The sequence below is a fragment of the Amblyomma americanum genome, chromosome 9, assembly GCF_052857255.1.
Source record: "Amblyomma americanum isolate KBUSLIRL-KWMA chromosome 9, ASM5285725v1, whole genome shotgun sequence".
NCBI classification, from domain to species: Eukaryota; Metazoa; Arthropoda; class Arachnida; order Ixodida; family Ixodidae; genus Amblyomma; species Amblyomma americanum.
In genome coordinates this window covers 20,605,992-20,623,656 of record NC_135505.1, presented here as the reverse complement: position 1 = coordinate 20,623,656, position 17,665 = coordinate 20,605,992, and the positions used below count along the sequence as shown (strand labels likewise).

At 45.9% G+C, this 17,665-nt stretch overlaps 1 protein-coding gene across 3 annotated transcripts in view; it reads left to right on the top strand.

The window, feature by feature from the left end:
* PheRS-m (Phenylalanyl-tRNA synthetase, mitochondrial) overlaps positions 1-17,665 on the top strand; it is a 76,385-nt gene that overhangs the window by 37,421 nt on the left and 21,299 nt on the right. For 2 of the 3 annotated variants that reach the window (XM_077638358.1, XM_077638357.1), the window contains exon 2: positions 16,131-16,293. In XM_077638358.1, coding sequence (XP_077494484.1) covers positions 16,131-16,293 — 163 coding nt within the window. The remainder of the gene's footprint in view (positions 1-16,130; positions 16,294-17,665) is intronic. The other variant, XM_077638359.1, reaches the window with a different exon arrangement.

Sequence of the window (17,665 nt, the reverse complement as noted above, 5' to 3'; positions counted from 1 at the left end):
TTTGGAAAGAAGCAGCCGAAGGCGTGCTACTAACAGACACGTGGCGAGATTGAGAGGGGACGCGGCAATGAAAAGTGTTTTCGTTATTCATGCATGCGATATGTAACTTAACTTGGTGCAAATATGAAATTCCTACGCTAGTTTCACTGATTCCCTTTATTTATAGCTATACCTGGTGCAGTTCTGGGTAATTATAATTAACACCGTCGTCAAGTCCCCCCAAGGTCTCAAATAATTTAGTAGATAGTGCGGTTTTTTTATGCCAGCATGTACATAAAGCCCTGTTCATTACGATGACGCGATTAGTTCTTTTTCTATATGATCAGTACTTATGCATGCATAGTTACATGAAAACGTTTCTTACAAGAAATAACTAACACAGTACTGCACGTGTAGGGAAAAAATCGAGAGATTTATTACGCTCCTCAACGTCTCAGGAATAGTTTGCGACAAATGGAATCATTTGATTTTCATGCTAATTACGAAGGTGAGTGATCCAGTCGCAGAAAATGTGAGAGGTCACAAAACGAACCTTAAAGTTTATTCCCTCGTTTATGGCATCTTCGCTTTCGCTTTGGTCAAAGAAATGCGGCACTGAAATCAAAGAAATTACCTCACAATTTTTGACGACCACACTTCTAAAAGGCGTAATTTATAAATTTGTACTCAATAATTTGCTATAATTTTTCGTCACGAAACTAGACTTCAGGGCTAAGAAAGAAAATAATTCTAGAAATAAAAAAATTAAAAAAAATGGACCAGCCTAATAAGAGGACAAGTCGGCCTGGCTGGTGCGTGGTCATGCGGCTAAAAACAGCGCTAAGCGAGACAGGAGATGAGGGACACGACGCTGTCCCCACTTTTCGCACAGCGCGACACGTATGTCAGCAGACGATGAGCGCATGTCTGCTCCGACGAAATAAGGCCAGCACTTCCCCTCACTATTGTCCCGAAGTAAAATCATTCCGGCTAGTGCAGAGTGCCAAAACTTGTTTTATTCAATGCCTAGCGCATAAACGGCAGGAACGCTTTCTACATGTTTACTACTAATCATATATACAAAACAGTGGCAAACTATTTCTCTTTATAGGCCGCACGTGGCGAACGCGAGCTCGTGTACTTCAACAAATTACTAAGTTGGAAGCATCGACCCTTACATATGATTCGCAGAAACTGGAAACGCGCCTACAAGCCTTGAAAACCCGCGCTCAACACCTATCCGCGACGCCACTCCCCGACCTTTTGCCTACCACGAGCTCGCTAGCGACTGCAGCGCCACCTCGTTTGTTTACAAACATGCAGGAGGTCTATACCCAGCCAATTATACCCAGCCAACTTTTTTTGCCAGCACCAGGCGCCGCTACTATACCTCAAACTCCAGTGCAAGAGGCCTATTGCGCCGCAAAAGGTAGGTGACTGAACTAAACGCTGAACCGATGTGCTTGTAAACGCTGTTGGGCCGAAAAGTAGGGTTATTGAGAGGGGAGAGAATAAATGCTACTTTGCTTTCCACGTGCGCCGTCGCACCTCCGATACAGCGATGGCGTGCCTCAATCTTGGAAGCTCTCTGGGTACATTTGGCTTCATCGAGCCGGGAAGCGCGACGGCCCGTCGCGCTCGACCCGGCGCTAATCCCACCCGCTTTCGCCGCAAGCGCACACGATATCGTTGCAGTGCTTAGACGGGATTCTGACTTAGAGGCGCTCAGTCGTAATCCCACGGATGGTAGCTTCGCACCACTGGTCTCTCGACCAAGCACGTGAACCAACGCTTGGTATCGCTACAGCTGAACCGGTCTCGAATCGCTAAAATTGAGCTCATGTAAACACGCACTGGTGGAGTTGGATTGACCATGCTGAACCCGACCCCCGAATCGACCCGACGCTATCGAGTTCATGTAAACAGGGCTAATGGCGTAGACTGATTGTCATGACGTAACGATTAACCTCCTTTCACTGAGGCGTTTGCTAATCACCTGCGATTTCACGCTATACTCGCGGACAACTATGTATGACAGTGCAACAGCCCACATCAAGTGGAGAAAGGACCGTCTCCTTCCTTTTCCTGCTCAACCTCTGCTGCAATGCAACTGAGACGTCATGAGAACCGGTCGAAGCCAACGTTCGGCTTTGGCTCCAAGCTAGTGAAACCAGGATGTGTCGGATCGGCATCGAAACATCGGTTCTCTAACGAATCTTTGGTCGAGTGTCGCTCTTTTTTCTCTAATTCTCCTCCGGAACAGGCATATCTCTGCCAGAATGTTCGCGTTATCAGTGCAGGTGTTGTCCATTGTACTCGGGTAAGCATGGCTGCACCTTATCTGCAGAAAGGAGCTCGCGGATTTCCGAGCCCCCTACTCCATAATAGACATCTCTTTGGTGTAAATAACGTGATGTCAAACGTTCATGGCCTGGCTGGCAAAATCATCCAGTTTTGCTTCTGAACTGGTTTCGCATATGTGAAGCGTTCCCCAACCGTATTTATTCTCCCAATTAGATACGCCTCAGTATGCGTCACACCTAGTCGCACCTCCTGCACTACGCTTCTACAGGTCGCATATTTCAATCAGAAATACGCTCGGAAGGGGCGCTATTAAATAAATTGTAGAGCGGTTTATTGGCACGTTGGAAGCGCTGGCGACGAAGACCTTAGCACACGTAATCTACGAGCCAGCGAGGCGAGAGACTGGGACACAAGCGGCAGCGTTCCAGCACGAGCATCCGACGGGCTTCTTCTTCTTTACCTCAGTAAACGAGGGCGCAAGCGCTTCGGCGTCGTTGGCGTCGGTGCTGGATCATGTTCTTCGGTCCATATGTAAATAAATATATAAAATATATAGTACATAAAACTATATAATATATGAAATATATAAAAGAACATAAAAAAGCAGAGCTCATAATGAGACTCTTTCAGAAACCATAGTAGGCGAGGAATTTTCGCTTTCAAACCTCTGACGTCATGACAATTCAGGTGCGCTGCCATTTTTGTGTTCAGAAAGAGCACACGCGGCTGGCGTGGCTGCAGCGGCCATCTTCTATTAAATTGCAATTTTTATTATTTTTAACATTTAAACCACTAATAGCAACTTTGTCCAGAACAGTTGGTAGTCGCTTGTGAAATGACGAAATTCGCGTTCAGTCACCACGAATAGCAACAGGACGATCTCAGTGCTTTTGGAAACCACACATCTCACCTTTTTACCCAAGTCTGATTTGTTCCGCGGTGAAATTATAAGCAGTGAAGTAGACATGAAACGAAGTATTTCAGCAGTAATTTAGTTACTGAAGTGACTATCGCCCATAAATAAACTGAAGAATTCGGCGACGCCGGTAGCGAGAAACGTGCTCGGTGGTCATCGAAGAGGAACCTTCAAGATAAGGTGCTAAAAACAACTACAACGACCCAGAATAATGTCGAAATAGTTGCGCCTGGCTGCAATCCTTCCAGGTAACGCTGATCGCATCTCGTGTAACAAAGTGATATTCCTGCGCGCTAGCGGTTTTGAACTCGAACAAACAAGTAGTACAACAGTTTCGCGGCATTCCTTCTGTCAAAGAAGCATCGGTCGGATGCTTAAACTATAAGTAAAAGGTCAACAACAGCAAAGACAATGTAAAATATATAAACACTATAAAGCGCAAGCAATGAGAGCGCAAAAAGCTTTTCACAGGGGCCGTGTTGTCGAATCGGCGTCCACACTCGTACAGGGTCACCAGGCTTGTATTGCGTGTGGCGACGGAGGAATACGCGGATTACGGAATAGCCGGCCGAAGTGCGGAAGGGGAGGTGTTCCCAAGGTGTGTCAAAAGATGACTCACACTCATCTGTTCTGGCTAGGCGAAACCAACACTGCTTCTAACTACAGGCTGTATACCTCACCCTATCATTGTAAATGTATTTTCGCAAAAAAGATGCGAGGGAGCTTAGGGGGACCCAAACCGGAGAACGTACTTTTCCTTGTGGCAGCTGAGTGGTGGGTTCCTGGAAAAAGGTCCATTCTGTGACCACCACCCCTTGAGACCGGTTATTCTTTTGTGCTTCCGTCTCCCTGCTTTGGCAGGATATACACAGAAAGTTCTCGGCCCAACTTTTTGTTCGCTGAAGAACTGATACTTTCGTGTCGCGGTCAAAGAGGTTTCGCGGTAGAATTTACACACCTGGAGGGGTAATTGAAGTTCTCTACTTTTTGTGGTACTTATGTGCTGCCATATATCCACAGAAAAAGTTCAAATCTGAGTTGCCTCGTAGTAGCTGGTGAGCCCTCTTAAGTATCGAGGGGAGGAATGGGTCAAAGGAACGAAAGCTGGGATGCGAAAGGCAGGGGGGAGGTGGAGGAAGGGGGGGGGGTTAAGGCTGTTAGTCACGGTGTCGCACTGCGGGGAGGCGGTCAATGGCGACTTTTTTATCGTTGAGTTGAAGAGCGAAGTCCCTGGGCATATACTGGGGGCAGGTTTCCTTTTGTGCGGTTGATGTTGTTCGGGGTGGTTTGGATGTGCCAGGATTCCAGAAGGAGCCTTGTGTGGTAATTTGTTTCGGTTGCGAGGATGCGGGTTTCTTCGAAGTTGATTCGGAACCGAAACAAATTACCACAAAATTACCACACCCATGCCGACAGCTGAGTCACCGAAGCAGCGCCTCGCCTATTTCGCGCGTCGCTGTTCATAATACGTCACGTTACTGTGTTGTGATGTCACTGATATTCACTGATATCGTTCCCAGGGCTCTACGTCACCACCTAGAGCGCTAGCGATGGGCCTCCATCGTGAGAAAGAGTATTTAGGGACTCTTCGGAGCCCAATCAAAGTATATTATAAGCGCTTGTTGCGTCCAATACTTCGCTGTGGGCGACCTTACATACAGAGGAAGCCCATAACAAGCTTACTATAGGCTAAAAATTTGATTTCCCAACCCCTTTAAGGATTTCGCGTGCTTCGAAAAAAAATTTTGGGAGAAGACCAATTGCGGATCGTTTCTGTCCAGTCATCAGGCAACAGTATATAAAAGTTTCAAATAAATTTAAGAGGTCGACCAGCCGCCCTTTGTTCGATCTTACGTGGAACCACCCAGTAGCTAAAAAGTTAACTATTCAGTATTAGTTAACCACCCTGCTTTCTAGCACGCCTTAGACCCCTGTCTCACGGCATTCCTCGAAGGCCTTTCCAGCAAAGGCGCCTTTTTTCACCAAAGGAGCGAAAGCTTAAAGTAGCAGCGACGCTGCTACACGGTGCAGCCTGAAGGTGAAACAGTCGTTGAGGCTTCAATAAAACGGAGAGTTGAGCTAGTTGGTGTACATGCTGCTGGGAATAACAGCGCTGAGACGAAAGACAAGAAGAATACAACAGGACCGGCGCTTTGTCCCTCGTCTCAGCGCTGTTATTCCCAGCAGTCGTTGAGGCTTAACAACCGCTGCTGTGCTCGAGCCGGCTAAAGTGAGTGTTTTAAAATTTAAGTGGGGAAATCTGTTCATTCGTTGAGCTCGAACAATTTTTTTTTCATTCTAATTTCATGCTGGAAAGAACTGCAAACAGCTGATCTCGTCAACAGCAGCAGGTTTTGTGTATTGCCTTTGCCACCAGGAGCACTCGGTGTTGCTGCAACTCTTCACTGTCTTAAAATCTGGGCATAAAATATAAACACCTGTACAAAAAGCTAAGCCAGAAACACCTTTTGTATTGTTAGAAGATTTTTTCAAACATTGTTGGCTGCATCTACTTTTTTTCATTGCTTTTACTTTTTGACGCTGGATGGCACTGCCATCGCAGGTTCTCGAAGGCGGCGCCTTTGGGCTTCAAAGGTCTCGGACTTGCGCCTTCGCCTCCAAGGCCCTTAGCGGCAAAGGCGTAACATTTGTGCCGTGTTGCTGCACATGTTACGCCTTTGGATATAAGGACCCGATTCTCAGAGGCCTTTGCGGTGTCCGTGTGACAGGGATATTAGCTGTATTCTGATGTACTACACCGATGACAGTGCTGTGCCGAAAAAAGCGCTCTTCTAACTCAAAAAGCCTATATTTAAAAATTGTATAATATCTTAGGTGAAACGCCCTATACATATAGACGTCTCTCCGGTTTTGCTTCACTTGCTGCGCTATATAGGTTATAGGTAAAAAAAGGAGCAGTTGGTAACAATGGGCCACAGTAAAACTTAAAAAGGGAAGGGGGAGGGGCACCGAAACGTCGTTTTGTTGTTTTTTCTTTTTACTTTTGGTCGGCGTTCCTCTTTTTAAGTTTTATTATGATTGTCCCCGACCAGACGAGTTTTCACCCAACTCTCGACTTCAATGGACCACGGTTCTCAGCGTGGTGACCAATCACAACTGTGTACAAAACCATTTTTAAAGCGATAGCTTAACTGGCCGCGAACTTGCGATTTCGCCGAGGCGGTGCTCCGAGGAGGCACATGACGTCACAATGCGCGCCTCGCCGCGGAGCCGAACCGGTCTGGCTGGGCCGGCGGCGGCTGGCACACTCGGCGCGAAATAGAGACGTGCTCCAAGTCTCCGGCAGTGCGGTCAGAGTGCGCCGAAGCCGCCGAACGCGTCGGCCGTCAAGCGCAGTAGGAGTACAGAGGGTCTCGCTTTGGCCGACGTGGTGTCGCCGTGCAGCGCGCGCGCGTTACGCCGGAGTATGAACGCGCCCACAGAGCCTGCGCTTAACCGCTAACCAACGTATTCGGTGGCGGCATCTATGGGAGCCACTGAAGCCCCCCGCACACCCACTGAATAAAAAAAAAACTGTGCCGAGGCTCGGAATCGAACCAGTGCCTTTGGCGTTTAAGGCGGAGACGCTACCACTCCGCCACGACGGCTCAAACATTAACCATGAATAAAGGCGCATCTGGTGAATGCAGTCTTCCGATGCAGAAGTCTCCGCGCATTCGCTACGTATATACTGGCCTAACAGAGCTAAGCCATCGGCAATTTTTTTTAAATGTTTGACTGCATCAAACAAGCCACATAAATTCTAGAGCATATGATTTTGTCTCTGATGATTAGCTTCTTGTTCAAGTAACAAGAAACGCTTTAACAACGGTGTGCTTGTTGTTAAGGAGGAATTATGTTCTGCGGTCCCGAATGTTGTGGGCGGAGCTTCATTGCAAACTTATATATTTATGTGCGATACCCTCAGACACATTATCGAGGAGAGGGGCAAATGTAAGTAATCAAAAAAGGAAGCACATCATAAATGCACCTAGTAATAAAACCAGAAATGCAACAAGGTAAGTGGGTTGGCAATGTACTAACAATAAAAAAAAACAAGTAGTACAAGAAGACAGTCTGTCCACTCTTTGACGGAAAGAAAACAAAAAAAAACCTTAAGGCGCAACGGTAATCAAAAGCTAAAGAGAACGTTAGAACAGTTGGTTAGTATGCGTGGCTAATTACAACAGCAAAGGAAACGAATGAAAAGGATGCATTCATTAACAGCTTAACAGATTACTTACGCCACTTTTAAAGAGAACGGGATCTTTAATGTATATTACTGATTCAGCCAATTTATTCCACTCGGTTAAAGTCGTGGAGAAATGAATTGGTGAAGGTTACAGTGTTGCAATGCGATAGGTGAAATTTATCTTGGTGATGATGGTGAGCACAGAAAAATTGGGCTGGGTGAATCCAAAGTACTGGGAGTGGCTCGTTATAATAAATTTTGTGAAGATAGGTGCGTACTAGCGTCCCGCGGGTAGCGAGTGGTGGAATGTTTAGTGCTGGTTTCATTTGTGTGTGACCCTGGCAGTGCGGTTGTAGTGAGCTAATATAAAATGGGCTGATTTATTCTGTACTGCCTCTAGTGCTTGAGTTAATGTTCCGTGATGGGGACCCCCTATTGATGAGGCATACTGCAACTGTGGTCGGATAAAAGTTGTGTAAGTTGCATTTTCAGTGAGAATGGTGCAAGCTAAAAATTTCGTTCCAGATATACCGGTATTTTATTGGGTTTGGATGTAATTAATTCTGCCTGATTTGCAGGCATTAGGTTGAACACAATGCGCACAGTAGCGCACAGCAATGCCTTATCCCTCCAGTAACGAAAGAGGAGGTAAAGAAAGCCTTAGGAGCAATGGAAAGGGGAAAGGCAGCTGGGGAGGATCAGGTACAGCGGATCTGTTAAAGTATGGAGGGGACATCGTGCTCGAAAAACTAGCCACCCTGTATACGCAATGTCTTATGACCTCGACCGTGCCAGAAGCTTGGAAGAATGCAAACATTATCTTAATTCATAAGAAAGGATACTCCAAGGACTTGAAAAATTACAGACAGATCAGCATACTGTCCGTTGCCTACGAGGTATTTACTATGGTAATCGCTAATAGAGTCAGGGGGACCATAGGCTTTAATCAACCAAATGATCAGGCAGGCTTTCGTAACGGATATTCCACAATAGATCATATTCACACTATCAATCAGGTGATAGAAAAATGCACAGAATATAGCCAACCTTTATATATTGCCTTCATTGATTACGAGAATGCATTCGACTCAGTGGAAACCTCAGTCATGCAGGCATTATGTAATCAGGGGCTAGAAAGGCCTGATGTCAAAATACTGGAATATATATATTTACAATAGTCCTCCATAAAGTCAGCAATAAAATTCCAATAAGGAAGGGCGTCAGGCAAGGAGACACGATCTCGGCAATGCTATTCACCGCCTGTTTACAGGAGGTATTCGGAGGCCTGAATTTGGAACAGTTGGGGATAAGAGTTAATGTAGAATACCTAAATAATCTGCAATTCGCTGATGGCGTTGCCCTGCTGAGTCATTCAGGAGGTGAACTGCAAATCATGATCAGTGAGTTAGACAGGCAGAGGAGAACGGTGGATCTAAAGATTAACGTGCAAAAAAACCAAAGTAATGTTCAACAGTCTAGCAAGGGAGCGGCAGTTCATAATTGGCAACGAGGTGCTGGAAGTGGTAAAGATTCTACTTAGGGCAGGTAGTGGCAGCTGATCCGGATCATGAGAGGGAAATAACTAGAAGAATAAGAATGGGGCGGAGCGCATATGGCAGGTTCTCTCAGATCATTAATGGCAGTTTACCAATATTCCTCAAGAGAAAAGTGTAAAATAGCTTTATCTTACCGGTACTCACCTACGGGGCAGAAACTTGGAGGCTAACGAAAAGGTTTCAGCTTAAGTTAAGTACAACGCAGCGAGCTATGGAAAGAAGAATGATAGGTGTAACGTTAAGAGACTGGAAGCGGGCCGAGTGGGTGAGGGAACAAACGCGGGTTAATGACATCCTAGTCGAAATCAAGAGGAAAAAATGGCCTTGGGCAGGGCATGCAATGCGAAGACAAGAAACCGCTGGTCCTTAAGGGTAACGGAGTGGATTCCAAGAGAAGGCAAGCGTAGCAGGGGGCGGCAGAAGTTTAGATGGGCGGATGAGATTAAGGAGTTTGCAGGCAAAGGGTGGATGCAGCTGGCACAGGACAGGGTTAATTGGAGAGACATGGGAGAGGCCTTTGCCCTGCGGTGGGTGTATTCAGGCTGATGATGGTGACGGATGGTGACGGTGTAGAACGCCGAGCTAGCGATATGATGTTACGGATTCTAAAGGGAGGTTGTATTGTATGAAGTTCCACGGTAGTGCCGCGGGCGTGCAGCTTCAGTTCAGGCAGTTCAAGTACAGCTTGGCGCTTCTGGCTGCTTCCCGAATGAATTGTTGAGTACAGGTCTGGTCGTCTGATATCCAGCCCCAAAGAACACTAAAATCGACAAATAAGCTAAAAACTAGGTGTGAAAACGTGGCCAGAAAGGTCAAAGATTATTCAGTAAACAGCATAAAAGTACTTAAAAAGGCGGAACTAAAATAGCCATCTTCTGTCAGAAGGTGATGCGCTGAGCCTTAAAACTTGTACAACTGTCCGTACAACTGTCCAAGATATCTTCTTTCTCAGAACCATGGAAGTGGAACTGATGCATGCTTCTCTGTTGTCCACAGCTTCTGGAGCTGCACGCGGTAACTGCTTCGTTTTGTTCATCCAGCAATGGTGCACATACGCTGTGCTTGCAACGCTTGCAAATGTCCCCCCCCCCCCCCCCCCCCTCTTTTTTTTTTCCCGGCGATGTGAATGTGCCTGAACTGGAAGCGCTGCTGTCGTTGACCATTTTCCGAGCTTCGATCCCAGAATCGAGGCGAACCAAACCCGCGACCAACCTTCGTCGCTGCCCCCGTTTTCTCGACCGGGTCGAGCAGCGCTAACACGCGCAGCGTCCCAGTCGAAGGGGCGTTCGTTTACGTGGTAGTTGCGTGCGGCTCTCGCGCCAGCCGAATCTCAGTTGCACGCGGATTCCAAGCGGCACTCTGAATGCGACGCGCGAAGAAAATATGCTTGCGGAGCAGAAGTTCGTCTGCTACATCCACCTCAAGCATGGCGGCCGGATTAATAAAATCATATCAAATCAAAATTTATTCAGCTTTGTTTAGCACATGAATGTTTCCTGTCCAACGTAAGCACAGCGCGCTTGTTGGTTGTTCAGGCAGTACGGTGAATCACCGAATGTGTACAAAACAATTACACACAAAACAATGACATTAGTCACACTAGTACATGCGTATTAGGCAAAAGATTATGTATGCATATTGAGCAAATAGGAATACAATTCGAAAAAAGAGCACCAAAAATGAACAGAGGACATCATAACAGCTTGAAGTGAGCCATATCTAAACAAATCTAAAATCTGAAGCAATGCAGGGAAAGTAGAATGCAGCATGCAAGAGCCCATCATTCATTTATCTGCAAGGATGAGCACCAATTTCTTATTGCTTTAGTCATTTTACGTTTAGTTTTGAAATTGCGAAACTCTTGGCCAAGTTCATTGGATATTTGTGGCACATAATATCTCCTTATCTTTTTTTCCATAATGTGTAAAGCATCTTGGCTTAATATAAGTTTCTATCTTTCTTATGGCAGCGTTCTTCTTGACGGGCATTTCGAAAACATTTGTAAATAATGACGTGCGAGCATGCACTGTGTAAGAAAATAGTTCCCGCATTTCTAGTACGAATAGTCTGTTGTATTTTTCCTCATTATTAATTTATGCGGTATGTTATAATAGATTCAGCCAGCGCCTTGAATATGATGCGCCTTAGGTGCATCGAAGTATTACCTCTGAGGTTGTACATCATCGCGGACACGGTTCTAAGCCTGTTACATATATACTGCACATGATTATTCTATGTTACATGCTCATCAAATATTATTCCGAGATATTTAACCGAAGGTGCAAATGGTATGACATTACATGTGCACGGATCACAATGCGAGCCATGTAAAAAAATGTGACTCATTTAGGAGCATTCGCTTGTGCGGGTTTCTAGAACAGAGAAGCTATGTTTTTGTCGATTTAAAAATATTGAATTTTGGGCAAGCCAGTCTATCGCCTTGCACATATCCTGCAGAAACATTTTGCTCCCAGAATGAAGATCAGCGATTTCTAGTGCTAGTGCTGTGTCATCTGCATACTGAAAAATTCTTGAGGTTAATTTAAAAAAAAAAAACCTGCTTCAGAGACGTACACATATGTGATAGTAATGAACCCAGTGTACTTCCTTGAGGAACACCAAATTTTATCGCCTTAAAATCACTGTATTTGTCATCAATTCTAACACACTGTGATCTGTCTGTGAAATATTCCTGAGATGATCTATGAAATCGTCCCCTGAAACCCATGATTTTAAACTTTTGCAACATTAATGCTTCATCAATAGTATCAAGGGCTTTTTATAGGTCTTAAATAGTGCTAATGTAAGGTGATTGTTTTCTATTGCGGTGTTAACGTAATCCGAGAGTTCTTCTAAGAGCGTAGTTGTATTCCGGTCCTTTGTGAAGCCGTATTGTGCTGGGTTGTTTAAATAATATTTCTCGCAAAAAGGCTGCATAACGGATGCCACGAGTTTTTCCAAAATATGCGCAAAAGCAGATATAATAGAAATCGGGCTGCAGTTTTTGCAGTCATTTTTCTCTGCTTTTATACACAGCCTTCACTATTGATATTTTCAATTCTCCGAGCACTATTACCCGGTTTATAGTATACCGTTTAGTATTTTGAGAATCACACCTTTTAATATGCTAAAGTTGCAGCAGAGATCGCGCACACGGCCTGGTGGCTTGAACATCTTCATTCTACCTATGATGTTCTACAGCTCAGTCTCTGCTTACTCGGGAAGGTACGCTGTTTGTTTCGTGCCATGAGCGACGCGCAGCTTATCTGTCGTGTGAATGAATGTCTCGTTGAACAGTTCATATAAGAACTGCGATTCTTCCTTCGGAAAGTTTTTTCTATCATCTCTCTCGGCTTATCATCTTGACTCGGCTTATTAAACTGTTTGCTAATTTCCTTGTCTTTTTTCCATCGTGCCTGTTCAGTGCAAACTGCTGGGATAAGTATCTTCTTTTAGCGAGCCGCACTTTGGCTGTTACCAGATTTCGCAATGCGCGAAATTCTTGCCTAAGTGCGGTGTTTTCAGGTCCTTTCTACAGTTCTGCCAAGCTTTATCCTGTAAGTAACATAACTCCATGATTGCCTGCGTTATTCATGTGGTTGTCTGGTTTTCTGTGTTTAATTTTTACCGATTTATATGATGTCGCGTTTATTAGGGGGAACTTTGCACGAAATTTATTATACAACGTTATGTGGCCTAGGGATAACGTAGCATCCCAGTTTGTGTTCTGAATGGCGTTGTCTACAATCATGTCGCCTAAAATTTTCCTGGTTATGGGTCTTATGTTCGCATTGCCTTCGTGGTTGCAAGTTTCTGTCACGGTTACAAGTGCCACAAAGTAGTGATCTGCGAGTTTCATTTTTATTACTCCTGAAGAGAAGTGTTTGTCTGTCATGCGGACGGCTATATGGTCGATACACGATGTAGTTATGTTGGAACCTAAAAATTCCTCTCTAGTGAATTAACAATGTTAACTAAGCCTAATTCAGCCAGTAGATCTAGATAGTCTCTGACTACTCTCTTTAGCTCTTGCATTATGTCTATATCTAGATCTCCCGCTAAAATAAACTGCTTCTCATTCATATATGTTTTTACTAGTGAGCTAAGTCCTTCCAGGAATAAAGTAATGTTCTTGCTGGGTGGCCTGTATATTGCGCGCACAGTGTAAGTTGTATTCAATTGGTTAAGAGAAACAACAACCATTTCGGCTTTGTCTATGAACACCTGAATTTCGTATGACAGCCAGGTATCGTTAACAAACACGATCACCCTTCCTCCTTTTCTGTTTTCTCGACACCAAGTTTAACGATAGTACCCAGCAAGGCTGTAAATGGTTTGTCGGGCTGAATCTAGATTAACCTGTTAATATCATTACATCTTTCTTCTGCCGGCTATTTACCTAAGCATATAACTGATCCTACTTTTTCTTTATGCTGCGTATGTTTACATGCAATAAACTTAACTCCTGCATCACATGAAACGGGGTGGTGGCAGGTGACACCATGCACGGCTCCTTTTTTCCTTTATACTTCTTTAATTCCCCATTTTCCTTCTTAGGGCCTTAGGGGGAGGGGCTGTGCATGCATCGATATCCGGATGGATACCACCACATTCACATTCCATTGTTTCTACAGATCTACTACACACTGGCACGCTGCCCATGTCTTATCATCTTGGTTAAATTTCTTTTTATGGTTTCGCTTTCTAAGCCACCCTGACCTAGTTTCAAAGAGTAGGGCGCGCTGCTTCTCTATAGTTGTCATAGAACGATTTGTTCCGGGTCTGATCTTTTCAGTTTCGATGTATTTTACACTATGCTTCTTTTCCATTGAATTAATGCAGGTTTTACTTTATGTTTCACCTGTCGTTTAAAGCTGTTTATTTTTCCGCCCTTGTGTCGTCCACACTTACTAGTTAGTTTCCTAGTCCTTTTCCGTCGCAGTGAATCAACGCTCTTTCTTTATAAGTTCTTATATACATTAGCAGCCAATCTATTATCTTCTAATTGCCCCAGGTGTTATTCATATAATATTTTACTCTCAGCTTCGCGTGCTTCGAACAATGCCCAGCCCATCGAAGGATTAGCCCTGGCCACCTATAGGTTAATCTTCTAACTGCTGTCGGATTTAATTCTAGTCCCGACTCAAATTCTGCCCTTCGGCACAAAACCGCGTTTCCAAAAGTAAGCCCCGGCACCATTATTTCTTTCCAAATACTTCTGAGTGCTTCATATTTCTTGTACCCCCATAATTCCCTATGTTTCATTATCGCGGCATCCCTTCGCCCTAATCGTGCGTTCCTGCTTTTCCATGTATATCTCTCCTTCGTTTGCCCATTCCCCGAGATATTGGTATACAACCACTCTGGGTATTTCATGGCCTTGTATTTGTAAGCACCTGATGAGTTGAATCGTCGAAGTTTTTCAGGCCTGATTTAGCTGCTGTAAATGTGAAGCCTGGACCGTCTTCTTCGTCTCCACAGTAATGAATCAGAATTTGCAAATCTTCCTGGCGCACCGCAGCGCCGTGGCTTGCAATTGGCTTTGCTCGAGTCAAAGCCGGAGTGGGTGAATTGGTGGTTATTCATGGTTGTTTAAAAAACAGCGTTACCAGAGACGAGACAAAGGACATCCATGGCGCTGAACTTCCATCTGCGTTTATTGAAAGCGTGATTTCTATAGTAAACCACAACAAGCATGCGCACTGTCAAAACACTGCGCCTGTCACCGGCAAAAATCGCCTCACTGACGCACGTGCGTTTGTCGCCGATTCTCTGCCCTATCAAGCAAGCACCGTAGTCTGGCTAACAGAGCCTTTTGCTTTCCGTGGGACTGCTTGCTGCTCCGCTTGCAACAGCAGCTGAAGTTGTTTGTAGCGCCAACTTCTGTAGGACATGGAAAGCCAACTCCACGCTCTCACGTTGTAGGGTTCGGCGCGCTGTCGCATATTTTTGTACATGTGTTGCGAATATTCCGCGAGAGGGCAGTGACCTAGGCTTCGCGTCTGGTTTTGTTTTATTTTGTTTTGCTTTGGTGCACGCCGTTAGCAGGGGACTCATGCCTTTTTGGTTAGGCTCCCCATTCGTCCTTGCGGTTTCCTTCGCCGCTCCGGACGGCGGGGCTATCTGCCGGCCTCGACCTTGGACCCCTGTCCCCTTGGCGAAGGATTGCAAGACCACCTATAGGGAGCAACTCGTTGGTAAGGGAAAACGCTGACATCAGTTCTGAGCTTTCCTATTCGTCAAAACTGATGAGCCGCAGTTAGCAGTTTATTTTTACGTGTGGAAAGGGGCGCGGGCATCTTCGGGGTGTACCCGCGAAGGGAGCCGCGCCCATGTGCTTTTGGTCGCTAGCTACTCCTAGCTGGCAGGCGCTCGGTCTGGCCGAGTGCGGAGGGAGTGACCGTTGAGAGCTGGTGCAAGGCGCGCCAGTTTGACTGTTGGGACGCGGTGTCCCTCGCCTCTGTGCAGGCGGTCGGCTAGGCCGGCCGCGGATAGTTGTGGCCGTATACTGAGTTTTGTTTGTACCCATTGTAAATAGCCTGTATAAAAGTTCGTTTCTCACTAAATCGCTTCGCCTGCAAGTCATATCATCGAGAAGCCTTCAAGCGGTGCATCCAGTTTCTGGAAATCACCGGACCAACACCACCGGCAAACCTTTACTCACGTCTTGCATAAGGCATGGGCAGAAGAGTGTTGGTCCATGCTGAATGGAAAAGCTGCAGCGCCTATAGAAGAAGCCTGAACGAAAGAGGAACACAAGGTGGCAAGGAAGTGTGCTGTTCTTGCATGGTCCACGTTTCTGTTGGCACTGCAGCTTGTTCCATTCAGTGTAGGGCTTTGCTGTCTTCTTGTTGCCACCTTCGGCTGGTTTTCGCGAGCCGTCTTCTGAGTTGAGCAGGGTTCCTGTCTCACAGCGCCGCACAAGTTTTGGGAATAGGCCAGCTGTCTGTCGTGCTTTCTAAGGGCAATTCATCGTTGTGGCTCGACTGTTGAGAGGCTGTGTGAATCGCGAATCGGTTCGGATTCGGGGGGGGGGGGGAGGGTGCTTCGCTGTTCTTTCCTAAGTTATCTCAAGTTTCACCATCAACTCAGTTGGCGGAGCTGCAGTCAGGTGTGATCGCAGACGATGAAGGAAAGAATAATGCCGGCGGGAGCAGAAATTGCATGGTGTGCATTGGCGCAGGTGTCCGGGTGCTGACGGACGTGGACGCCCGCCGGCTGCACGAGCACCCGTGGGTGTTGTCTCGCTGCGCGGAGCTGAGCGAGATCGTCTTCAACTTCCCCCACGTGGGCGGTAAGATGAAGATCGGCGAGAACCGCAGGCTGCTGCGAGACTTCTTTATCAGGTGACTCACTAATTCCCTGCGCCGCGGTGGTACACGGTGAAGGGACAGCGCGTGGCATGGCTTCAAATGACCCGCTGTTGCAGTGCTCGGCAGCGCATTCGCCAAGTCCATCAAGCGTTGAAGAGGCAGTCGCGCGCGCCCCGCACGCTGCCTTGGCGCAAGGGCAGCATAGCGGTGTCCATCATACGTCAAGTGGAGGCCGCTCGCTTCAGCAGAGATTCGTCGTTGCCCCTAGACGCAGACCGTTTACAGCGCGCGGGTCTTCCGTTTGAGACTAGATGGCGCCACAAGTTTCATTAACATGCAAGGTGGCAGGAATAGACTGAAATGGGAGGAAATAGAAAAGCAGTTAAGGCAGGAGGAATTAATGGTATATATGGTTTAGTGTAAACGCATCTTAGAGACATGGAGCAACCATCCTGTAACCCAGACTACGCCTGGGAATATTGCAATAGAACAGAGGGCAGCAGAAAGGGGGGTTGGAATTGGGACATTCATTCATAAAAGTATGAATTTTCAAAGGGTTAAACTGGGATGCAAGGAAAATTTATTGCTAAAAGGAAAAGTGGCAGGGGAGCAAACACTCCTTGGCTTTGTATTTTGTATACCTGTGGACAGGAGCTAATGCCAAAGAGAAAAACAGGAAAATGTTAGAATGCATTGCAAGCGACATTGATGAGCTGGGAGGAGAGGGCGAGATAATTATATTAGGCGACATGAATGCACACATGGAAGCCCTGGATGGGTACACAGATTCGACAGGAAGCATGCTGCTGGATATGTGTGACAGGCATGGTTTAGTTGTATGCAACAGTATCGAGAAGTGTGAAGGGCTCATAACATAGGAAGCAGGGAGTCTGCACTCGGTGATAGATAATGCAGTAATGTCACATAGAGTGTATATAGATTAGGGGTAATGAGCATAAATGAACATGGTTCCAGAAGTCTGTGTAGTGACCACAAACGTATCAAGTTGAGTTTCAGAAGAGAATCCAATGTAGAACTGAAGCGAGCTGAACAATCAGAGGGGAATTTTTGCTCAGAAAAGCAATTGGAAGCAGCAGCCAAACAAATTGAGAAAGCAATTTTTCAGAAGAATGAAACAGAATGGGCTTATACCAAATTAACTCGATTACTGGAGCTAGAGCTAGCTAAGGTGCGAGTCAAGCCGAAAGAGAAAAGACGCAAACCCAAGAATTGCTGGGATGAGGAGGTCAAGAAGGCGATAGAGAAACGTCAGGAAGCGTCAAGGGAACACAAATATTCCAAGAAGAGGGGGGAACCAGAAGCTGAAGTAGACAGAAAATGGGATACCTTCATAAAGTGTAGAAGGGAAGCATCCTATTTTATTAATGAGAAAATTAGAAGAAAG